The following is a 26,498-nucleotide window of genomic DNA, read 5'->3' on the forward strand; positions in this document are numbered from 1 at the left end:
GCTCACACAGAATAGTGTTGTTGTGAGCATCCTGGAGTTTACGCAGGATTGTCAATAAAAACGGGCATCTGTCAAGTTATATTTGTTACATAAAGTTGGAAATTCTCATGGTTTGGACCCATGATAGCTACTGAATCAAACGTGGTGTGTGTTGTCTGTGTTTTGGTGTAGAAGTGACACAGAAGAGGAGCTTTTCTGTTCATCATGTCATCTGCTATTACTCAGTGCTTCCCCCAGTTTCTTTAGTTTCCATCCTCATGCCATCATGTCAGCGTGTCTGTCTTCTCCCACTCATCCGTGGACTGTCTTCCTCTTTCTGCAGGCTTCAGCAGAGGAACTCAGACTATAGAGGCATCCGGATGTGCATGGCAGAACTATTGGGCCGTGCAGCCAGGATGTAGATGGCACTCTCCCTTAAAAAGTCTGCCCAGGTCACTGGCCTGTCACAAACAAAATATATAAATATGTATGGAAACACTTTTTGTACACACAGTGTTACCTTCATGAACAAACTAGCTGTATAAAAAGAAGCAATGAGCATCAACTCCTGTCTGGGAGTCATTGACTTTCTGAAGGTTTCCATTGGGGAGGTTCAGTCTATTGAAAGATATCCAGCTGATCTTATGAGCATCCCTCCCTTAAAAACTAGTGGGTAGGAAAATAAATATAAAGGCTCTCAGACAGACGTTGGCTCTTTCCAAACAGCACATCAATAGGACTAAATGAGGAGCCATTTATTAGCCATTTAGGAGTTATAAGAGCCAACTTTTGTAGGAGAGCCGGATGGAGCTAATTGGTGAGCTGAAAAGAGTCATAATTCCCCCTTGCTAGTGGACACAGCCTGCAGGGAGTGGTAAAACTAAGAAGCTTTAATGACAACAAAGGAATTGAGAAGAAGAGATTAACACATACAAAGGTCACCTGAAGGGCAACAGAGCAGGTAAGAGGTTGAGAAATGTGGGAAGCAAAAATACAATGAAGGGTGACATCACTGAACTGGTTCTTTAGAAGGAAATCTTCCCCAAAACAAAGAAACACAGAATCAAATACAAAAATATAATACTCAAACCCAAAACTATTATGTTATACTGAGATTTTCCATAGTAAGAAAGTAAACCAGATTTTTCAAATATATGTTTTAAAGGAGACATATTATGACTTTAAAGATATATAATAGTCCCAAACCAAACATTTTCAAGAAGTTATCTCCCAAAAATCCCTCTCATGTAAAGCAGTCTCAGCAGTTTTATTCTGGACAGTTTCAGAACCTTCCAGATTGAGCCATTTCAGGGTTCTGTCACTTTAAAACAAGCGGGAGCAAGCCACACCCACCCACCCCCTGCTCAGGCTGCTATAAGCTGAGAAGCTCTTCCAGCCTGGAAAGGTAAAATGCGGTTCTATGCTATTTTCCCTGATTGACACGCCACAAATTGGGACTTTTTGAAAGTTGTTTTTGGCAAAATTCCTAAAACTAAACACTCAGAAATTTTGCTTTCACATTTGGAGTGTTGTGCATAACATGAATAATGCCCATGGTATGTCCTCTTTAAAGCTGCAATGGCAAATTTGGCAAACAAACCAGCTTAAAACTTGAGATCCCTTGAGTAAGCTGGGGAATTTGCTGTAATTACAGAAAGACCATGTAAGGTAGCATGAAGAAAAAGTCCCAAAAGTACAGAGGGGTTGCTTTCGTTTTCTGGTACAGACTCAAAAACGGTCTCCAGTTTTAAGGACAGTTTTGTCTAAAGAAGGAGAGTCATTGATAGGATCAAGTGTGTGCATTAAAGTTCACAGCACATATAAATTACAAACCAAACCTTTGTAAGAAAAAAAACTAATACTTTACAATAATGGAAGCATTTTTTCTCAGAAAAGAACTAACCTGTTTTCATCAGTCTTGCTTCTCTCACTGCCAGAGCTGGCGGGGCTGCTCTCACAGATGGGACCAACATGACTGATGCTGAACCAGACAAACAAGAAGAACATTTAAAGAATTACAAGGTGTATGGTCCAGGTAACAAAAAGGATAATAGCATCAGCAACACTTTCCTTCCATTCGTTTGCATTTACAGACATTTAATGATCAACGCTTTATCATCATTTTCAGACTTTTCAGCGATCTCTTTTATTTAGTGAAATGTGAGGATTTAGCTTAAAACATTATTTTACAATGAAAGCATATTTAAGACTGATTACAATTGGATTTATAGACTGTATAACATAGACTGCTTGTCTCCATCTTCGGTAGCCCGTTTACAGGCACTGTTTTGTTCTACTTTTGCACAAGTGTCAAAAGAATTAGAATACAGGGGAAAAGTTCATTTAATAAAGTGAAACTGATATTATGTAGATTATCCACACACACAAAGTGAACCATTTTCATTTTCAAGCCTTTTTCTTTTTTCTGATGATTATGTCTAACAGATAAGGAAAATTATCTGGAGCAGTGGTGTTTAATTTAATCTCATTCTGCTAACAGCTATAACATCAGGAGAGCTTCTTAAAGCTCTCTCTAAATGGTTGCTTCAAAATAACAGAGAATAAAGATCCAACAGCTGGGTGCTAATCAACCCAGGAAAAGTTATTCTTATAGAAACAGCAAGTTATACAGTATGGAAAGCTGTCATGTCATACAATCACACAAACTTTTAAGTTGTCCTAAATTAATTAATTTAAGCATGTATTTGTTTATCTAAGCGTCATTTCCCCACACAAGGATCACCCAGCTGAGAAACTTGGTGTGAGTGTTTCAAATTTACTCATTTATTTGTCATGTTTGCATTATTTAGTTCTGTATTACTTTTGCCACAAAGTCCAGATTAGATTAACACATTTTTTTTCAACCTAGAGATAAACTTTTCTGGAATTGTTCTAACTTCCTGTCTGTCATATATCCATGGGACACTTTGTACAGTTCAGATTTAAATAAAGGAAATAATAACATGACTTTCTATCTTTTAGTGAAGAAACCAGCTGACAGGTCCTCAATTTGCCCCCCCCCCCCCCCCCCCCCCCCCCCCAATTGTACCAAACCATGACTTTGATTAGTGGTCATTATTAGTGTTCAATAGAGATAAGCACTTAACTGTAAGTACTCATATTCAGTTTAGAAAAATATGTTGTTGGTGCATTTCTTCTTATAACTATAGACTGAAGTTCAGTTTTATTCAGTAAAATCTAATAAAACACTAAAAAACAAACATAGTTTGGACTGTGACCTTAAAACAGATGACACAGTAATTCACTAGTATTTCATCGCACATGAAACCCAAATAAATCATGGATTTTGCATTAACTATGGAAGCCACTTTGATTAAACCGGTGACTAATGTCTCTTTCAAAACCACTTTCCATTCTCATGCTGTGAAATAATCCAGGAGCCACAGTTTTCTTTCCTATCCAATCAACAAGAAAGCATGAGGCAGTGTTATATATGGTTATGTGTGGACCTGATGATGCACCCTCACAGCCTCCATTTGTCGACCATGATCCCCATCAAGCCAGCCTCTTAAAGAGACATTCCTCCGAAGAAAACTGCAGATCTTCCTCTGAACTCTGCAATTAGAGGCCAGCCATGCCTCTGTACAACATGACCATAAAGAGCATGCACTCAGCTCATTACACATTGTCCAGAGCTGCATGCACCTTTGATTGATTCATGTTCAGAGAGTGTGTCAGTTTGGAGATAAGTGGGCTTTCACCCTCTCTCTGCTTTCTAAAACTAAATCAAGAGTTTGTCTGAGAATCCCAGATGACTTCAAAGTGCCGAAGGCTTTTGAAACGAGAAAAAAAAATTAGACAAGCAGTGCGGTGCTGAGTCACACTCACCCACAATTCATAGGAGAGCAGAATCCCATGAGTCTGTGGGGAATAGGTGAGGGGAATGCAATGGTACAGCAGACATGCATGCTTACAGTTAGACACTGATGAAAAGGAATAAACAATGATTTAACACAGATTCAATGTTTGTCTTTCTATTTAAATATTTGATGCTGTTTTTTTCACCCACACTTTATGCACTTTTTCATTTCATTCACATAGATTTTCTTCTCAGAATATTCAAATATATCCTATTTCTTGCATTAAAAACAAACTGATATTGTCAATTGCTTCATTGAAATTTTTTATAGTATTTCAATGATTTATGCATATTGCATAAGGTGCATGCATGGAGTGAGAATTCTGACTTCTAACAGAAATATCCTGTAAAATTATCACACTTTTTGCAGTAGTCATGTTATAAATTGGGTGAAACCTAGTAACTTTGGGTTGCTCTGGTAGCTATCTCAGATTTTATTTCTGCTTTCATCCAGTTTGACCATAAAAGCTTCACAAGGGTGGGACTGGTTGCCAGAATGTTGCATAAAGTTGCCTTGGACATGATTTGTTTTGGTGTGTCCAATCACTTAGTGGTTTTAAACATATGCAAACATGCACACCCTACTCGCTATGAGACAACATTATGCCAGACATCAAACTGTCTGGCAGCTTGGTGCAAAAAGCTATTTGTTTTTTATAGTTATTATTTCTCAGGCAGATATAATTTAAATAGGCTGGCTTTGACAGAAGCTTGAATTCTCCGTTTGTAAGCCCCCCCCCCCCCCCCCCTTTTTTTTTTTTTGTTACTTTGCAGCAGAGTGAGCAGTTATTACTTTCTGCATTAGACTTCACAGCAGTGAGTAGCAATGCTTTGGTGTCTTTTATTTCATCTAAATGAATTTCTGGAATGTGAGAAGAAGACAGTTAAAATGTTTTCTTATGCTGCCTTCAGGCTGTTATAAAACAGTTTTGTGCCAAAAGAAACTAAAGTTCTAAAGAACACGACACATAAAGTTGGTTTTGATTTCTACAGATAAAGGAGCAACTTTAAAAATTCCAATCTTTAAAACCTACATGGTGATTACCAGCAGAAAAGGTTTTTTTACTCCAGTTTATTTGTTGCCATTATTATTGCCGTAAAAATAAATAAATAAATTGTGGATGGACCATCAACATATATACGGGATGGACAAATTGTGTACATTTATTTTCATTTCAACTGCACAGGAAACCCATTAAAATGTATTACAAGTAATTGGAAAAAGGTGATAATTAATTTAAAAAGTAAAACCTAACACTGTTAATTTTAGTATTTGGTTTTTCTTTTTAGTACTGTTCTCAATTTGTTTTAGGAAAGCAAATCAGCATGCATCTGCAAATGTCATATATTTAGGCTTAAGTGTGTGAAAAATATTTTTCATGCAACATTGTTTTGATGCATTAATTATAAAATATGAAACAAGGGAGAGGAACCAGAATTTAAACTTGTAATGAAGAGCAAACACAATTCTTAAACGGTTTAGTGCTGTGGCAAGTTCACACGTCATCTAAATGCCCCTTAAGCCGTTTTAACACTCACTAACGATCACTGCAGATCCTAGATCATTGGTGAAACAATCGACTTCTTCTGGCCAACACTCATCTCTAAAGGTTAGGGCAGCAGAAAGTAAAGAAAACCTTAAAAGAAAGCAAATATGAATGAAAAATAAAGGCCTAAAATTGAAACAGAAAAGTTGATTTACGAAAAAAACATAAGAAGGAAAGTCCCCAAAATTATATTGTAATTATAAGAGTATTTGTAATTCTTATTTTTTTTATTTTATTTTTTAATGATTTGCTGCTTTTGGGCAGCTCACCTATTTTGAACAATTCATAATTGGTGTAACTTTCTGGAAAAGCTGAATTGGTTCCAAATGCACATCCATGACATTAATTTATGTCTGAATGTTTTCAGAAAACAGTGCACTTTTATATCTTCCTTCTGTCTTCATTCTCTGAGTAACTCCACTGATGTTTATCTGTCTCCACCAGCTGCTGCTTGCATGCAGATGAGATTCTGACTCTCATGATTATCGTGGTTGAAAGTGTTTTGTCCTCACCTGACGTTGCAAGACTGAGGGTCTTTGAGCTTGTTGAACCAGGACTGCTGGGCCTGACGGCATTCTGCTCGTGTGATCACACCATCTTTATCCATGGCCAAACCAAGAAAAACTGACCTGGCCTTGTCTCTCTCTTTTGCAGTCAACAGACGCACCAATGAGTTCTACAAAAACACAAATAAATACAAATCCAACAAGTGTGTGAGCTCACGATATGCAGAATGGATATTTTTCTTCAGCGCTTTAACATGCAATCTATGCTAATGATTTCAGTTATTTTAATGTAGGTCTAAAAAAGGGCTTCAGCTTTAATTATACTCAAATACATTAGTACTGACTGATGTAATCTGCAAATGCTGCTTTACCTCATGTCACCTCAGAGATGCACGCGAATGCAAATGTAATCCCTAAAGCCAGATACAAGGAACTATCATAGAAGTGTTCAGTGGTTACACACAACAGTAAAATGACCCATTTAAGCTGCTGGACACAAACCAGAGTTTGATTATCTTCTACTTCCATAACCATATGCAATATCATCAGTGTCCTGTCTAGTTTCACCAGAAAATGTTCATTAAAACCGAATTTTATTCATCTGGTTAAAAGTTTCAGTTAAAGAAGGTGGATTTACAGTTTTATATGACGCTGCTCTTGATAACATAGATGGTTGTATTTCTACTAAATGTTTGGTTTAAAGTGCTGTAAAACAGTATTCACCCCCTTACAGATTGTTTTTTCTACTTTTGTTAATTTTTAGTGTTTCATATCAACAAATGGTTGTAATTGACTTCTGTAGATAGCTCCTTTCTTGTCAGATCACCTCCGGTTAGCGAACCTTGTACCATGGCTCTTTCTCCCAGGGGCTTGCTCTAACTTTGCCGCTGATACACTGAAAAGATGACCATAGTCGTGTTTGCATTGTTGGAACTTCAGTGTAAATTCAGCTGTTGTGTCTCCTTTCAAATTCAGCTCTTTAAGAACTTTGCAGAGATGTCAGCATGTCACAACTGTGTCGGCAGTGAGTGATGTCCCTCATCAGCTCCAGAAAATGCGGCCACAGAAACATTAAAAGTGTTTCTTCTGTTAAAGTATGTCATAATTTAATCTTTTCAGAAAACGGGAGCAGCTGCATGATATAAAATGTGTCGTTCAATGACCAGATGAAGCTCAGTTTTTATCGTGAGACAACAAAGCCCCATGATTTATGTCGTTGTGGGGAATTCGGCTGTGCTTTTCGGTGTTAGGACTTTAGTAATGGCAATATTAAAGCAGCATGATCTGTGCTTATTTTCTTTTGTTTTCATTCTGCTTCACAAGCAACTCTTCTAATTTTACTAATGCCGGTTGTTTTGAATGGCATCTGCTGAAGCCACTTCCTACTGAGTTACAACCAGTCAGCATGAGTTAACCAAAAGTTTTGCTCAGCTATGTTGATTTCGTTGACTAATTTTTTTGTTGTTGTTTTGTGACGAATGAATTTTCACAGACTACTATAAAATGAAACCATATACACAAATAATGAATAAGTCATGACGAATATTGACTGACATTTTCATTGACAAATAAGAGACAACAATGAAAATTGACAAAACGAAAATCCAAATCAGAAAACGGAAAAGACAGGCGACTAAAAAGAACTTAAACTTAAATTAAAAAGAATTTTAGTCAAAAGACTAAGACAAAAACTACAATAAAATTTCTTCTCAAAATGAACACTGCTCAGTGGCTCCACCGGGCCATTCCAAGTAGCTACCGCTGATCATGTACTTAGAAAGTTCCTGAAAACGGTCGTTCAGCCGGCCCGGTCAAGAGGCATGTTGGGAAGTTCCTGTAAATTTACCTTAAAGTTTCGGTAGTGGAAATGCACTTATGATTTTATTTGGTTCAATGAACTTGTTTTATGTAGAAAAACATAAAAAGAGGAACAGAATACACACGTGCCTGGTCCCCCTGAAGCATGATAGTCAGTCAAAAGGATCCTGAATCTCCTCTTACATTATTTTATACCTTAAGCTGGACCCCACCCACTTAGTCTGCTGGCCTCCTGCCACTGGTTCTATGTGTAAGCCTGGCTAAAGCCCATCCCATCCTATGTGAGAAGATATGAATTCAGTTGGGTGTTTGTGCCTAACTGATAGTGATTGAAAACAAACTATTCCAAAGTCATTACATAACAGACAGTCTTTCCTCGTGATCCGATGGAAAGCTGAGTGGAGCTAAATGGACTGATCCAGATCAGCATTCTAAGATTTCATTAATTTTCTAACAAAACTAATTCAAGTATCAGACTTAGATAACCTGAGTAAATCCTAATGTAATTTTCAATAATCAAAGGACTGTGATAATTTGTAAAAGAAAAATGATAAATGATCTGCACTTACATAGTGCCTTTTAGAGTCAGAGGACTCCAAAGCACTTGACACTACAGTCTTTCAAGAAATGCCTCGTCATAGGACGACTGACACAAACAGACAGGCAAACCACCAGAGTCATTTCCTTATTCCTGAGCCACTGTCACTCCTGGAGGGTTCTCCAGCATGAATTACCTGTTAAGGGTTAAAGGTCTTGGGGATTTTCTAGAGAACAAAATTCTGTGTTTCATCAGTTGCAGCGTTTTATCAAGGTCCTGAAGCAGCATAGCAACCCCGGTCCATTATACTACCACCACCATGTTTTGCTGTTGGTGACTCCACATGTAAGGGCACTTTTGTTTAGTCGGTTTTTCCAAAGTCTAATCCAGGCAAATATCAAGGTGTCTTTTGGTAATTGTGAGATGAGCCTTTGAGTTATTTTTGTTCAGCAGAATTTTGTCATTGGAAGTCTTCCATAGATGCTATTGTATGGTTTTATTTTTAAAATTTACTCAGATTATGCATCTGGAATTGAAATTTCTTTGCTGAACTGAAACATTTAAGTGTGACAATCAAAAGCAGAGGAGATTTGTAAGGAGGGCTAATAATAATTCACAGCACCGTGGGGAAAAAAAAAAGTTCTTACATCTATCAAATACACACACAACCAAATACTATACCTCAGACCGAAACTTCCTCAAAACAGCCAGAGACTCAAAGTAGAGGAAGTCTGACCATTCGATGTGGCCCTTCTTCTCAGGATCTAGAGATGCAAACTGAGCCAGGACTTCCTCCTCCTGCTCATCACTCAGATCCTTATCAAACTGCTGCTTGGACACAATGTGGCGGTACTGCAGCAACTCGTCTGACACCAGGCATGACTCTACAAGAACAAGGAACCATTCATCCCATCAGATCTAATTTGTCACTCTGTAGTCTTCCATCTATAATTAGCTCAGGATGATTCATTTTTAACAAAGCCAGGACCGCACTCCCACCCCTGTATTTGTAGTGCATCTTCTTTAGGTTCTACAACCCCCCAAGGCACTTTACAACACAATCATTCATTCACTCATTTGCACACGCATTCAAACGCTAGTGATGATAAAGTCAAAGTCTCAATAATCATCATCACACACTGGAAAAATTACATATCTGCATTTGACCCATCCCCGTGGGGAGCGGTGTGGCTGCGCTCGGGAAATATTTGGTGGTTTAACCCCCTCCCCCCATCCAATCTGACCTCTTAAAGCTGAGAATCAAGCAAGGAGGCATTGGGTCCCATTTTTTAAGGTCTTTGGTATGACCCGACCGGGATTTAAACCCCTATCTCCCAGTCCCGGGGGGGGGGGGGACACTGTACCACTAGACCACTGATGTGCTACAATGTAGCCACAGCTGTCCTGGGGCGCACTGACAGAGGCAAGACTGCCAAACACTGGCGCCACTGGTCCCTCTGGCCACCACCAGCAGACAAGGTAGGTTAAGTGTCTTGCCCAAGGATCCAACAGTAACATTCTCTGCCGGGAACCAGGATCAGTCCTACAACCTTCCAATTACTGGACAACCCACTCCTACATTGTCCAATAACATATTTTTGTACACAATATAATCTGTTCAGGGTCACTGGGATCATGAACAAGTGGGGTACATAATAAATAAGTGTATTGCATGAGCTGATGAGCATGAAAACATAACATATTTGATCATAAACCACAGTGGCAATGACCAAATTACTATAAATATGAAAAAATAAAAAAGAAATGCTGATGGCGATGACTCACCTGGGATAATCTTACACTGCTTGAACATCTCCATTAGACTGTACATCTCTTCTTCTGTCAGGAGAAGGTTGACATTGTCCTGCAGAAGAAAAACGTAAAGGTTTTTAGCATTTTACATTTACTGGCTTGTAATAAATGAACTAAAATACTACTAAACTTTCAAATCAGATTAATTTTAGATTTCAGAAATAGAAGTGATACCAATAAATAATGACAGTTCAATAAGGCAAGTGAAGCTGGCCCAATACCAAGGAAGCAGGAAACTTGAGCAAAATCTAACCCTAACCCTAATAAATGTGTAACTGAAAGCAAAAAAATACTAAAACCCAACAACATAACATATGTTATCTGATGCCAAGTCAGCTGGTGGAGCTGCTGTAATCTTAATTCTTGTAGAGAATTTGCAGCATTCGTTAAATTGTGAACATCTCGAAACAGCTTTTCCCCTCAGTCTATAATGTAAGCATCTGAAACATGCATCTTATATCAACAAACTATCCCCTGGCTCTCCTCCTGCATTTGACCTCCAGTCGTCTCTCTCAACCCCATGGATTTTTGGCCCAGGCTTGCTGATTGGCTCCCTCTCCACTCCAGTCAGTCCCTTCCACACAATTGAGAGTAGCAGCTCCTTGCCTGCTGCACCAGCTGCAGCATTTCACCAGACAGACCCAGAGCCTTATTTAAGGAAGAGTTCTCACCAAAGGGGGATTCAGAGCTAGTCTGATGTTCTGCCAGGCACTACTTTGCTCTTGTAATCGACCTTGAGGTACGTGTTTAGGATTAATTGGTGTATTTAGTCCTTTTTAAGCTTGTATGGTCTAAGGCTGCTTGACAGAGCTCATTTATGCTTAGTTGTGTTGTACAGGTCCTTCTCAAAAAATTGGAATATTACGATAAAGTTTATTACTTTCAGTAATGTACTGATAAACATTAGACTTTCATATATATTAGACACAACTGAAGTAGTTCAAGCCTTTTATTGTTTCTAATATTGATGATTTTGGCATACAGCTCATGAAAACCCAAAATTCCTATCTCAAAATTTGCATAATCATCCGACCAATAAAAGAAAAGAGTTTTTAATACAAAAAAAGTAAACCTTCAAATAATTACGTTCAGTTATGCACTCAATACTTGGTCGGGAATCCTTTTGCAGAAATGACTGCTTCAGTGCGGCGTGGCATGGAGGCAATCAGCCTGTGGCACTGCTGAGGTTTTATGGAGGCCCAGGATGCTTCGATAGCGGCCTTAAGCTCATCCAGAGTGTTGGGTCTTGCGTCTCTCAACTTTCTCTTCACAATATCCCACAGATTCTCTATGGAGTTCAGGCCAGGAGAGTTGGCAGGCCAATTGAGCACAGTAATACCATGGTCAGTAAACCATTTATCAGTGGTTTTGGCACTGTGAGCAGGTGCCAGGTCATGCTGAAAAATGAAATCTTCATCTCCATAAAGCTTTTCAGCAGATGGAAGCATGAAGTGCTCCAAAATCTCCTGATGGCTAGCTGCATTGACCCTGCCCTTGATAAAGCACAGTGGACCAACACCAGCAGCTGACATGGCGCCCCAGACCATCATTGACTGTGGGTACTTGACACTGGACTTCGGGCATTTTGGCATTTCCCTCTGCCCAGTCTCCCTCCAGACTCTGGCACCTGGATTTCTGAATGACATGCAAAATTTGCTTTCATCCAAAAAAAGTACTTTGGACCACTGAGCAACAGTCCAGTGCTGCTTCTCTGTAGCCCAGGTCAGGCGCCTCTGCCGCTGTTTCTGGTTCAAAAGTGGCTTGACCTGGGGAATGCGGCACCAGTAGCCCATTTCCTGCAACGCCTGTACACGGTGGCTCTGGATGTTTCTACCCCAGACTCAGTCCACTGCTTCCGCAGGTCCCCCAAGGTCTTCAATCGGTCCTTCTCCACAATCTTCCTCAGGGTCTGGTCACCTCTTCTCGTTGTGCAGCATTTTCTACCACACTTTTTCCTTCCCACAGACTTTCCACTGAGGTGCCTTGATACAGGTCTCTGGGAACAGCCTATTCGTTCAGAAATTTCTTTCTGCGTCTTACCCTCTTGCTTGAGGGTGTCACTGATGGCCTTCTGGACAGCAGTCAGGTCGGCAGTCTTACCCATGATTGCAGTTTTGAGTAATGAACCCGGCTGGGAGTTTTTAAAAGTCTCAGGAATCTTGCAAGTGTTTAGAGTAAATTAGTTGATTCAGATGATTAGGTTAGTATCTCGTTTAGAAAACCTTTTCATGATATACTAATTTTTTTAGATAGAAATTTTGGGTGTAATGAGCTGTATGCCAAAATCATCAATATTAGAAACAATAAAAGGCTTGAACTACTTCAGTTGTGTGTAATGAATCTAATACACATGAAAGTCTATTTATCAGTACATTACAGAAAATAATGAACTTCATCACAATATGCAAATTTTTTGAGAAGGATCTGCATATGGCTGGAGTTTTGCTCCAGTAGCTTTTGTTTTGTTTTGTCATCCTTTAAGAGTTTGTTGTTATCCCACCTGTTGTTAATAGAGAGGCACTTTTAGTTTTCCACAGGTAAATAACCACCACTGTTCAGTTTAAAGGTTTCCCTTTTTTGGGAATAAAACTGCTTAAAAGGGTTAAATGAGTTTTGGTCTGTATTTTAGTTTACCTTAATATTATGTGTTCCTTGCCCCTGGATCTCCTAGACAGGAGGGGTGCAACTGATTTTAAAATGTGCAACATTTAAAACTCCACCCAGCTTTTTCTCAGCAGAAAAATACATTAAATTAGGCACTGGTTATTATATTATATGCATGTGTTATTTTTTAGAAATGTGGTGTGATGAAACTTCACAAAGGTGCTTTTTTAAAATCTCGTTTCTTTTGCAAAAACTGCCTCGGCTTCCTTGGAAAAACAGAGACAACTCTCATCTCAGCAATCTACTGTTTATTTTTGATTCCTTTGCAAATAATTCTTAGAAAGTCTGATACCTCCTGACATTGCTGAATAAAAAAGGAGGAAATATGAAATGGCCAAATGGTGAAGGAGTAGGTAAAATAATGCCTGAATGTTGTCTCGTGGTCTTGTGGTCTCATTCTATCAGCAAGCAGGAGCCAAGCGTGTTCAGACATATTTTAGTTTTATTTATGCCTCTCCTCATTTTATTTCAACCCTTATTTAAAACACCTCGTTGTCCCACATAAATCACCCTTACTCCCATCACTCATTCATTTATTCTTAATGGGCTAACCAGCAAGTATCTGGGGCCTTTCTGAAGTCATGAAACCTTAAAAGGAAACACCAAATCAAAGCAGTAGCCTTTGTCCCAATCCCAATACTCGCACTCTGCTCTTCTGTGAAGTGCGCTTGGAGGAGGTGAGACTTTGAGTGCATACTATACAAGTGTGCCAAATTGTGAATTGCGTCATCAACCAAGATGCATGCTGGAATTCCGATCACTGATTGGACAATTTTATATATTTTTTAATCTTTTAATTAACAACTTCCAAACAATTATTTGACAAAATTTTAATTAATTGCTGTCCACATGAAATCTTAGTCTAAAACATCTAGAGCACCATCTTGAAATTTCCGTCTTTAATTTGAAAAAACATATTTTAAGAAAATGTCTCCACTTTCTTCTCAAAATTCCCACACAGCAATGGATTGTGGGTAATACCCTTGGCCAAAATCCACATCGATGCAGACTCGGGTGAAGTGTGGATCAAGGGTGCAAAAAGGGCATGGTCACCTTCTGCATTTGAAAACTGGGACACCCTATGCACTCGCCTCCCTGGCCGAGAACACGCAATTGAAGATCGCAAGTGTGTAGTGCGAGGATTGGGCCTCTGTCTGCAAAATACCATTGACCATAATGTGTCTGAGCTGAGGAAAGTCAAGGCAAACTGACAAATTTTCCTTTTTATTCCCAATTTTGTTCTCTGGACGTCCTCCATGAATGACTTTCTGCTGATTTCTTCTCAAAAATCTGCTCAGAAGTTACACATGAACAGATTTCTAAAATATCAGCTACGAAAATGGTAATGACATCATCATCTAACTAACTGTGTTTATCAAAGCTCCACTTTTCATCAGTGATTTTGTTTTTCTCACTCCTCACACGTCCATTTATCAAACTATAGATGTAGCAAATCAGGTTGAGGGACCAGTTAACTCCATTAGCTTCACTTCAGCTGGAAACGAACGTGCCGTGTGAAATCAGATGTCTTGTCTTTTAAGCACCGCGGGTGGATTTCTGCCTCTTCTTATCATTCTCACGGAGCCTGGCCATGTTGCTGTCTTCAATTTAATTTAGGCACTCAGATGCAGAATTAATAAGCTCACCCCAAGAAAAACTCTCCTTGTTTATATCCCTACATATATTCATATTCATTATTCCCACAGGACACTGCATCCTATTAAGATTATAAATAAAAAGCCTTCTTTTTTTCTGTGATTGGGAATCAAAATGATCATGCTGCCATCAGGAATCAGTCTGTTTTTGAATTTGCTTTTTAACAAATGATTTCTGTCCCTTTGTAATCAGATATGTTCATCAGGCGTCACCCCTAGCGACATCAAATGCCAGCAAAACAATCAGAAAGCCCATCTAAAACAGATGCTTTCACGAGATTGTTTTGTCTGTGTGCTAAGATTTTAATCCGTGTTATTTAGAGTAACCCTTCAAATTGACTGAAGGGTTTATGCAACACTGGCAGCAGCTGGAAAAACATGTTCGCCGACGCCGGCACACAAAAGATCTCTTTGGGGGATGGACGATAAAAATAATAATATAGTCTCATCTTCTGCTTGGCGCTTATAAATAGTTTTCTTTGACGCTGTCGTGTTTAGAGAAATGATCAGTGATACATTGAAAAATAAAATCTATAAAAAACATTTTGGCCCTGTGCCAGATATAATTTAAAGATTGCAAGAATTAAACCATCATGTCACTGTTGTAACCAGTAGATTTAATCTAGAAACATCCCCTGAGCATAAAGTGGGTTATTTCAGTAAATGTACTGGTGTCATTTGCCGTCGTGAGCAGTGTTAATTTCCTTGACTAAATATTTTTGGGTTTTTTTCGTGACAAATTAATTTTCATGGACTACAACAAAACAAAACAAAAAACATACAAACTAATAATGATTTGTTGAGCTAGTTTGTGCTAAAACGACCCTTTACAGGGTTAATGAAAGGCCACCCAGCCCTATCGCCCCCTGTAGCCAGAATATTCCACTTGCATTTTTGGAGTGGTGGGCCGCTCTGTTGGAACTTGAGCTGACATTCCTGGTGCTGCAGTCCAGTTCCTGCTTGTTTTCTGCATGTTTTAGCTCATGAACACAGCGGATTTCTTTAATTTAGTGATGAATCATTCCTGTAGACACAAATGGGCCATTCCCATCTGTACCGGGTTGGCCCGGGCCGGGTAGCGTAGGTTGTTTACATATCTGGGTGGCCTGGTATTTTTCCGGGCCAACCAAGGCTCATTCTCAGCCCTCTTCTCAAGGGAGTCTGCTTCAGGCTGACCAGGGCCGACACACCCACTGCTGACTGCAAATTCACACCTTCCATTAGAGCAAGCCTCTGATTGGTGGGTAGAATCAGCCCACATGGGCTTAAGACAAGGATGTGTGGAATCAACCGGGCCAGGCTGGGGCCGACTGGGGCTACCCGGCCCGGGCCGACCCGGTACAGATGGGAATGGCCCATAAGGTAGGTGGAGGAGACATTTCAGCTGTTAGACTAAGGTGTTAAAAAGACAAACGCACAGCGAGGAGATATGTTTTGGTTTCGGTTCTACAAACAGACACTTGGGGATGCTAAAAGCAAGCCAAAACTGCCTAGTTTCCCTTTGAGATCTGTCCTTTTTTCCCTCCTTAAATCATAACATTTACTCTTTATTTCTGTCAAAAATGTTACTTTCTTCAATTTTGTGCATATGTGGATGTAAAAAGTATCTGAAGTATTCAAAAGCTCCTTCAAGTTTTTTGAACAGTTTATACTAATAAACAGTTGAATTGGAAAACTCAAATGTGACTACAAACAGACAGATGTTCTGCATATTTTTTTGCTCTGTTTTTAATGCAGACATGTATGTTTTTCACAAGCAATTGCATATTTATAGAAGCAGTGTCACTGAAAACATATCTGTCTGGAGGGAACTGATTGCAGCCTGCAGCTTCATGCACGTATGTGTTGCCTGAAGTGAGATTGGTTGGCACACAACCTATGCTCTCAGTCTGTTCATGTTTGAGACAGATGACTTGAGACAGGACTCTCCCTGGCGGTAAAGCGTTTCCTGTTTCCTGTTTTCAGTGTGGCACTACGTGTAGCTGTTTGGTGTTTGTGGCTTGCTAAAACTGATTTAATTTCTCTGTACTAGGAGATCTCTGAGTTATTGTAGCACATAAGCAGGCTAAAACATGCATTGTCTGTTGTTCCACCTAGCTTTTAGGGAACCATTTGAGTTCGCACACAGTTTATTTGGTGTTGAACAGTTTGCTCGTCCAGTTAGCTTAGCCTCAGCACGGCTATGGCTACTTCTGTCTCTGCTTTCCCGTCTCTTATCTCTTGCTCTCTGTGTCAGATGTTTAGTTATTCCTCTGCCTCCTTTAGCGATAATGGTACGTGTAATAAATGTAGCATTTTTGTAGCTTTGGAGGCGAGGGTGTCGGAATTGGAGGCCCGGCTCTGGGCTGTTGAAAAGCCCGTAAACAGCCGTAGCTACTTAGCTAGCGCGGGGCTACCTAGCTCAGAACCACCCCATAGCGATCCTCCAGCAGAACCCGAGCAGCCGGGACCTCAGGCCGGCTGGGTGACAGTACGCAGGAAGCATAGAACCCAGCCCGTGGGCCACTACCAACCCATCCACGTTTCTAACAGATTTTCCCCGCTCAGTGACGCACCCACTGACAAGCCGGCTCTGATCATTGGCAGCTCCATAGTCAGAAACGTGGCATTAGAGACTCCAGCAACCATAGTTAAATGTTTACCTGGGGCCAGAGCGGGCAACATTAAATCTTATCTGAAACTGCTGGCTAAGGATAAGCGCAAATACAGTAAGACTGTTTTTCACGCTGGCGGTAACGACACCCGGTTACGCCAATTCGAGGTCACTAAAATTAATGTTGCTTCGGTGTGTAAGTTTGCCAAAGCATTGTCGGACTCCGTGATTTTCTCTGGCCCCCTGCCTGATCAGACCAGTGATGACATGTTTAGCCGCATGCTGTCCTTCAACCGCTGGTTGTCTAGGTGGTGTCCTGAAAACAACGTGGGCAACATTGATAATTGGAAAACTTTTTGGGGAAAACCTGGTCTGATTTTAAATCAACTGTTCCATCTTACTGTCCTCAGCATCTCAGAGGCATGTAGCAGAGGGCAATATTTTCAGTTCTAGCCCCTCACAAATTGATGCCTTAGTTCATCATGTTAATTCCTCTTTACGTGTGGCATTAGATGATGTTGCCCCTTTAAAAAAGAAGGTAATTAGGGACAGCAAGTTGGCTCCCTGGTTTAATTCTCATTTACGAGCCTTAAAACAAAACTCTTAAGAAACTGGAGAAAACATGGCGCTCTACGTACCATGAGTAGGCCTACCTATCCTGGAAAAATAGTCTTGTGCTTTATAAAAATAAGCTTAGACAAACTAGAACTGCTTATTTCTCAGCATTAATTGAGGAGAATAAGCATAATCTAAATTTCTTTTCAGTACAGTTGCTAAACTTACACCATCATAGCTCTGAGCCATCTATTCCCTTAGCCCTCAGCAGCAATGACTTCATGGGATTTTTTACAAGTAAAATTAAATCCATTAGAAACAAAATCTTTAGCATCCTCCCTAATGCGATTTCTTCTTCCTCGGTAAGTGAGGCAGCATCAGAGGTGACTGTAGAACCTCATCTGTGCTTGAACCGTTATGATCCAGTTGAGCTTTCAGATTTATCAAAAATATTAGCTTCATCTAAACCTTCAACTTGCATTTTGGATCCAATCACAACCAAATTATTTAAAGAAGCATTTCCTTTGGTTACTGCCCCCATTCTGGATATAATCAATCTATCTTTAGTAAATGGATATGTGCCACAGGATTTTAAGGTTGCTGTAATCAAACCTTCACTTAAGAAGCCTTCTCTGGATCCAGATGACCCAATGAATTATAGACCAATATCTAACCATCCATTTTTATCCAAAGTCCTGGAGAAAATAGTGGCCATCCAAGTATGTGAGCATTTAAACACTAATGCTCTGTTTGAGGAATTTCAGTCTGGTTTTAGAGAGTATCACAGCACTGAAACTGCGTTAGTGAGAGTTACAAATTATATTCTCATGGCCTCAGACAAGAATCTTGTGTCTGTTCTAGTCTTGTTAGATGTCAGTGCTGCCTTTGACACAGTTGATCACAATGTTCTTTTAGAAAGACTTGAACATGTTGTAGGGATCAAAGGAACGGCGCTAGGCTGGTTTAAATCCTACCTGTCTGACAAATTTCATTTTGTAAATGTACATGACAAATCGTCTACATACTACAAGGTTACTTGTGGAGTACCACAGGGTTCAGTGCTTGGACCAATTCTTTTTACTTGGTATATGCTCCCAATTGGTAAAATCATTAGACAGCATGGGATAAACTTCCACTGTTATGCTGACGATACTCAGTTATATTTATCCATTAACCCTGATGAACCTAATCGGTTGGGTAGATTACAGGCTTTTCTTGAGGACATACAAAATTGGATGACTCTAAACTTTTTCCTTTAAATCAAGACAAGACGGAAGTTCTCGTCTTTGGACCAGAAATCCAGAAAAGGAAATTGCTTAGTCAATCACCTGACCTGAATGGCATTACATTAATCTCTGAGAACAAAGTAAGGAACCTTGGTGTTATCTTTGACCAGGACATGTCATTCAAATCCCAGGTTAAACAGGTTTGAAGGATTTCCTTTTTCCACCTTCGTAATATTGCTAAGATTAGAAGCATCGTTTCCAGGAGTGATGCTGAAAATCTAGTTCATGCATTTATTACATCAAGACAGGATTACTGTAATTCATTACTCTCAGGAAGTCCACAGAATGTAGTTAAAAGTCTTCAGCTTGTCCAAAATGCTGCAGCTAGAGTTCTGATGAGAATTAAAAAGAGAGATCATATCCCTCCTGTCTTAGCTTCCCTACATTGGCTACCTGTTAAATGCAGAATAGATTTTAGGATCCTTCTTCTCACATATAAAGCTCTTAATAATCAAGCTCCATCATACATTAGTGATCTGATTGTTCCATACGTTCTTAACCGAGCACTTCACTCAGACTGCAGGTTTACTGGTGGTTCCCAGAATATCTAAAATTAGGATGGGAGGCAGATCTTTTAGTTATCAGGCTCCTTTCCCGTGGAACCAACTCCCAGTCTTAGACCATGAGGCAGACACCTTGTCTACTTTTAAGAATAGGCTTTAAACATTTTTATTTGATAGGGCCTATAGTTAAAATCTGATGTTAGCCTAGATCTGGACAAGTGGGGGAATAGAGGGAGGTGGAGTGTACAGTTGGTAAAGACGGCTCTCCCTTGCCCTGCCTCCAATATGGCTCCATCTAAAAAGGCTAGGTTATCCAGAGTTATCTCTGTAGTTATGCTGCTATAGGCTTAGACTGCTGGAGGATACACTGACCACTTTTCACATTCTACTACTTTCTTCTACAATCTGCTCTTCAACTGTATTGTTTTCTGCAATTTCAGCTATTAACTTTATTTTTTTCTCTAAGTGTTTTTCTCCCCAGAAGAAGCTACAATGATGATGCTGAGCGGTGGTGGCCTCATGAAGGGGCCCATCGTCTAACACACTGCTGCTAACCACTTAAACATTCTCCCTCTCCTGATAATAAATTTTTGCTTTCCTTGACGTTGGATGTGCTAATACTAGTTTATCCGTCTAACAATGGATTCACTAGGATAAATACAATAAAGTTTATCTCTCGCCAAATAGAATATGTACTAAGCAATCACAGTGTAACCATGGACACATTGCTTGGTGTGTGTGTGTGTGTGTGTGTGTGTGTGTGTGTGTGTGTGCGTGCGTGCGTGCGTGCGTGTGTGTTTGTTTGTTTGTTTGTTTGTGTGTGTGTGTGTGTGTGTGTGTGTGTGTGTGTGTGTGTGTGTGTGTGTGTGTGTGTGTGTGTGTGTGTGTGTGTGTGTGTGTGTGTGTGTGTGTGTGTGTGTGTGTGTGCCTGCTCTGTCTTCTCGATCCCCCGTGAGTCGTGGTGGATGGCTGCTTATACTGAGCCAGGATTCTCTGGAGGTTTCTTCCTGTTAAAAATGAGTTTTCCTCTCCACTGTCGCTATATGCTTGCTTAGTGTGAGGATTGCTGTAAAGTCACTGACACTAGTCAGTGACTTGATGCAATTTGCTGGGTTCCTTACATAGGAAACATTTTTTCTGATTGGCTTAATGAACTGACCTGGATTGGAATGGTTATTATGTGAAGTGCCTTGAGATGACTCTTGTCGTGATTTGGCGCTGTATAAATAAAATAGAATTGAACTGAACTGAATTAAATGTTGTGCAATAAACAAGGTTAAAGCTTTGTTTACCTAGGACTGAGACTTCTTATCTAATGGAGTCAGACTACATTTATGTTGAAGAAAGTTGTAAAAGAAGGGTGTTTTGCATCTTTTGGAATTTAATTTGCCAATTAAATTATGTCCTGAAAGAAATGCTGCAGATTATTTTATTGATGTAATTACTAATTGAGAAAAAAAGACATTCTTAATTTAAACAAAAATCATTTTCACTTCAGTGACTGACACTCAAGGATCTAGAAAAACCTAAAATGTTTTTAATGACTAAGAAGTAGGCCACCAGATAGAATTCTGCCAATAAAATTATTCTAAAACAATTCATATGTAATTATTTTTCATATTTATTGCAAAGTATAATTTTTCAGCTGCTTTAGCGCTGCTGCAACGTTATATTAACAAAAACGTATTATACCTCGCATTTTACTACAGCATCGTTAAACCTTCCTGTGCACAGATTAAGAATGTCAACTGTGAGATTAGACAATCAGAGCAATGAAAAAAAAAGTATGTCACAGACTCCATGGAAACTTTCATAGAAACTTTCTGTGTAAAATTGGTTTTACTGCCTAGAATCAGTTAACATTTTAAGTCCTAATTGTTTCTTTTATTAAGGAGAATGTAAGAATTACAAATGCTATCAATCCCTGAGTTGCTTCTTTAATTATAAAGTGAAAACACAATTTCTTAGGTTCCATCCTTTTAAATGTACTAGACTTCTAAAACTACTTAACGCTGACACTGTCACTTCAATCTTTAACACGTTTAAGAGCCAGCTGCTGAAATCAAAATAAACTGATATGTACAAGGGAGGATAAATTGTGTGCATGAACCCTTCCTGTTTCTGGCAGGCTGCAGCCATGCTTGCAGTGATCCACTTTAAAGACTGAGTGTAGAAACACTTTGAAGAAAAACTCAGCTTATAGCCAGTGTGAAATTAAATGTCAGATCTGACAGGCTGCAGAGGAACAGAGGAGCAGGAAGAGCAGTAACAAATAACTGGAAAAAATGTGCATTTATTTTTAGCTGTAAGGGCCAACGATTCAAATTCTACAATGAAATATTTCTTTCCTCCCAATGAAATAATTGTTAAGCTCATTTTTGTTCATCAGATAAAGAACGAGGAGTCATTTTACTTTAAATTGAGAAGACATCCCTGTTTCTTAAAGCCTTTGTAAATAAATTACGTTTTTAGGATAGCAGAAGGCTGTAAAGCTCCCGCGTCACTTTGAAGAAGCTCTTGAACAAAAGCACTAAGCTTGGGAATAACTACATTGCTACATCCAGTGTCTCTCTTTACACATTTTTTCTTGAGTTCCTAATGAGAGGCTGTGTGCAAAATCACGCCTCACTTTATTTGAGATGGAGATGTAATAGTTTTCAAATAATGGTGTATTAGCCTCATGTTTGTGTAGACTAATATCCTTTGTGTAGAAAGCCCCCTCAAGGAAATCACAGTTTTCTCATAGAAGTCAAATACAGGTCCTTCTAAAAAAAATTGCATATTGTGATAAAGTTCATTATTGTCTGTAATGTACTGATAAACATTAGACTTTCATATATATTAGATTCATTACACACAACTGAAGTAGTTCAAGCCTTTTATTGTTTCTAATATTGATGATTTTGGCATACAGCTCATGAAAACCCAAAATTCCTCCATGGGCTCCATGGGTGAAAGCCTGGCCACCAGGCGCTCGCCAACGTGCTCCACCTCCAGGCCTGGCTCCAGAGGGGGGCCCCGGTGACCCACATCCGGGCGAGGGAACACGGTTTCTATTTATATAATTCATCAAGAGGTCTTCGGCCTCCTCTTTGTCTGATCCCTCCCTGTTTGCATCATGTTTCCAATTTGTTGTGATGAAAAAAATGTATTAGGTTAAAGAGAAGAAAATGTAATTGTACAGGTGCTGGCCAGTAAATTAGAATATCATCAAAAGGTTGAAAATATTTCAGTAATTCCATTCAAAACGTGAAACTTGTACATTATATTCATGCAATGCACACAGACCAATGTATTTCCGATGTTTATTACGTTTAATTTTGATATTTATAGGTGACAACCAATGAAAACATCAAATCTGGTATCTCAGAAAATTAGAATATTCTAAAGGCCAATGAAAAAATGTTTGTTTCTCTAATGTTGGCCAACTGAAAAGAATGAACATGAAAAGAATGTGCATGTATAGCACTCAATACTTAGTCGGGGCTCCTTTTGCCTCAATAACTGCAGTAATGCGGCGTGGCATGGACTCGATCAGTCTGTGGCACTGCTCAGGTGTTATGAGAGCCCAGGTTGCTCTGATAGTCGTCTTCAGCTCCTCTGCATTGTTGGGTCTAGCGTATTGCATCCTCCGCTTCACAATACCCCATAGATTTTCTATGGGGTTAAGGTCAGGCGAGTTTGCTGGCCAATCAAGGACAGGGATACCATGGTCCTTGAACCAGGTGCTGGTGGTTTTGGCACTGTGTGCAGGTGCCAAGTCCTGTTGAAAGGTGAAGTCTGCATCCCCATAAAGTTGGTCAGCAGCAGGAAGCATGAAGTGCTCTAAAACTTCCTGGTAGACGGCTGCATTGACCCTGGACCTCAGGAAACAGAGTGGGCCAACACCGGCAGATGACATGGCACCCCACACCATCACTGACGGTGGAAACTTTACACTGGACCTCATGCAACGTGGATTCTGTGCTTCTCCGCTCTTCCTCCAGACTCTGGGTCCTTGATTTCCAAAGGAAATGCAGAACTTGCTTTCATCAGAAAACATAACTTTGGACCACTCAGCATCAGTCCAGTCCTTTTTGTCCTTGGCCCAGGCGAGACGCTTCTTGCGCTGTTTCATGTTCAAGAGTGGCTTGACACACGGAATGCGACACCTGAATCCCATGTCTTTCATGAGTCTCCTCGTGGTGGTTCTTGAAGCGCTGACTCCAGCTGCAGTCCACTCTTTGTGGATCTCCCCCACATTTTTGAATGGGTTTGTCGACACAATTCTCTGCAGGGTGCGGTTATCCCTAGAGCTTGTACACTTTTTTCTACCACATTTTTTCCGTCCCTTCGCCTGTCTGTTAATGTGCTTGGACACAGAGCTCTGCGAACAGCCAGCTTCTTTAGCAATTACCTTTTGTGTCTTGCCCTCCTTGTGCAAGGTGTCAATGATTGTCTTTTGGACAGCTGTTAAGTCAGAAGTCTTCCCCATGATTGTGGTGCCTTCAAAACAAGACTGAGGGACCTTTTAAAGGCCTTTGCAGGTGTTTTGAGTAAATCAGCTGATTAGAGTGGCAGCAGGTGTCTTCTATATTCAGCCTTTTCAGAATATTCTAATTTTTTGAGATACCAAATTTGGAGTTTTCATTAGTTGTCACTTATGAATATCAAATTTAAATGTAATGAACATTGGAAATACATTGGTCTGTGTGCATTGCATGAATATAATGTACAAGTTTCACGTTTTGAATGGAATTACTGAAATATTTTCAACCTTTTGATGATATTCTAATTTACTGGCCAGCACCTGTATGCATTCAGTTAATCTTGAATGCATCTGCACACAAAATCTCAGCATTTTATACTGAACACCACCACCATATCGCCTTTTTGTTTGAGGGTCTACTTGCCACATTTGCATGGTAAATTAGCTGCATGCTGGATGTCCAGTAGTTGATGATGACTCACACAGTAGTAGCAACTCCAGCCAGTATCAGTGTGGGCTGTATCTTTCATCTCCTGCAGGGCCTCAGCTCGCAGGTAGCCCAGCTCCCTCAAGCAGCCGTCGTGAAACACTCGCGTGCAGATCCTGCAGGTGTACAAGTCGTCGGCCGTCCACACCTCGCAAACGTCGCACATCTCATCGCTGGGTGGCTGTCGAGGAGAGCAGAGCCAAAATTTCTAATCTCCCATTTTCATTTAGATGTTTGTTTAAAGAGGGAATCTGAAAAAAGTAAGGCACTGGCTTGAATTTATGTAACACAGCACTAACACAGTAATAATTGCCTTTTGTTCAGATGGATAATGCATGATTTCCAGCTATTCATGCAGACAAGAGTGTTTATAGCTCTTCCAAATGGCCTTGTTCAAAAGGGATGTTAAAAGCTGTGTGTCAAGAAGAGGGCAGAGAGGAATATAATTAAAATATGGCTGTAAGGTGTTTTGCCGTTACACAGAATGTCTCGGAGGGAACTCAGTGTTGGGCTTTTGGCCTAAAAAGTGAACAATTTAGAGGTCTCTGCATTTTGATATTTTTCTTTTCAGTGTACTTTACTGGGTGTGTGGGAGAGGATAGTTTTGGGGGGGGGGGGGGGAGGGGGGGCTACCTGAAAAGAATCTATCTTGATCCAAATTGTGATCTAGGATGGCCGATTAATTTGTCACATGCAGGCTAACTACAACATTTTATATTGTTCATCATTTGTTTCATCAGATACAACAGCAGTTTAAACTGCTTTTGTGACTTCCCTGATCAAACTCATTGTACTTGGAAATTTTTTTTAAACTTGAACCCAGAATCAAACTTTATTAAAGTTAAAAGGAATGCAAGTAAAAAATAAATACATAAAAATGAAAAGTCGAAAAACAAAAATCTTAATCTGGATTTGTTTGACCTTTGAAGTGCTCAAGTAACCCTGCATCAGAAACTGTTGTGACTTGCTAGTCAATACATACACAAAGAGTAGAGGCCACCTTAGAAAACTCAACCCACTGAGTCACTACACCCAGAAATGTAACCTGAATGCTGGAAGAAATCACAGATGGATGGGGAGTAATTTAACACAGGTTCTGTGGTTAGATTAGTACAAATCTCATCATTCTTTGAAAAAAAATTGACATTTAATTCCGGTTTCCAAAGATGAGGAATTTCCTCCATGTTGTTTTATGTCAAAAATGGAAAAGCCAACATCTGTGATTGGATACAGTGGGTGACGTGAAAATATCTTAGAATATTAATAAAGATGCATAATTAGCAGTGTCTTTAGAAACATTTTAAAGGGCTAGCCAGATGAGGCCATAGATGTTCTTGGAGTAGAACATCAGAATAAAAGCCTTAACAGTATTTTAGGAGATTTGCTAGATGTACTATATCAGGTGAAGTTTAGGTACCAGAGTCTTGCTTGCAAGTGGGCAAAGGAAGGAGTGGAAGCTGGACATGTGGAGCAGGGCACCATGTGGTTGCTGATGTGATATTGTGCTAAAAATTTGATTTTATTTTAACTGGTTCATCTCCAACCCATCATCCATGGGCTTTGGGTAATGATCTGGATAAAAGGAGACCACATTTAGTTTTCCCTACTAAGTGGTCAGACTCAACCTTAAAGATGGGGCGAGGAGCTCGAACATCTGGGAGGGATTCAGAGTAGCATGGCTGCTGCTTTTTTTTTTTTTCCCGAGAAACCTACTGAAGTCATTCAGACATTTGGCCAGGATGCCTCTGACCAAACCTAGGGTGGAGTTTTGGGCTTGTCAGATGGAGAGATGACTGTTGGGCTGAACCAGGACATGTTAAAGGAATCATATCACTTGAGTACCCTGAGAATGTCTTAGGATCCCACCAAAAAGGTGGCAGAAGAGGCTGAGGAGACGACCGTCGAGGCTTTTTAACTAACAAGGTAAAACTAAAAAATGCAATGTTAAAGTGCAATGTTAAGCTAAGTCCTCTATATTAAGCCCACACTCAATTCTTGTTTTTGCAGATGTTCTACGCCTAACAGACAAAGAATGACTTGTTGAATCTCCTTTCTTTAACTCAATAAAAACATGATGCATTGCAGCCAGGAGGTCCAGTGAGGGTGCAACAAATGCATGTATGGCCATTGACTCCACTGCTGGAGGTGCCTCTTCAAATACAAGAATTCATGAGATGTATTTTTACACTAAGGTAACATTTCTCTCC

General features: G+C 39.8%; 1 protein-coding gene across 3 annotated transcripts in view; it reads right to left on the reverse strand.

Moving 5' to 3' along the window:
• Positions 1-205: 205 nt before the first annotated feature.
• phf24 (PHD finger protein 24) overlaps positions 206-26,498 on the reverse strand; it is a 61,561-nt gene continuing 35,268 nt past the window's right edge. For 2 of the 3 annotated variants that reach the window (XM_054744166.2, XM_054744165.2), the window contains 7 exons: positions 24,287-24,472; positions 10,054-10,132; positions 8,950-9,152; positions 5,919-6,082; positions 3,829-3,861; positions 1,883-1,960; positions 206-440 (listed from right to left, as the gene is read on the reverse strand). In XM_054744166.2, the coding sequence (XP_054600141.1) occupies positions 344-440; positions 1,883-1,960; positions 3,829-3,861; positions 5,919-6,082; positions 8,950-9,152; positions 10,054-10,132; positions 24,287-24,472 (840 nt within the window). In that variant the 3' untranslated portion in view covers positions 206-343. The remainder of the gene's footprint in view (positions 441-1,882; positions 1,961-3,828; positions 3,862-5,918; positions 6,083-8,949; positions 9,153-10,053; positions 10,133-24,286; positions 24,473-26,498) is intronic. The other variant, XM_054744167.2, reaches the window with a different exon arrangement.

The sequence above is a fragment of the Nothobranchius furzeri genome, chromosome 6 (assembly GCF_043380555.1).
Source record: "Nothobranchius furzeri strain GRZ-AD chromosome 6, NfurGRZ-RIMD1, whole genome shotgun sequence".
In the NCBI taxonomy this organism is placed as follows: Eukaryota; Metazoa; Chordata; class Actinopteri; order Cyprinodontiformes; family Nothobranchiidae; genus Nothobranchius; species Nothobranchius furzeri.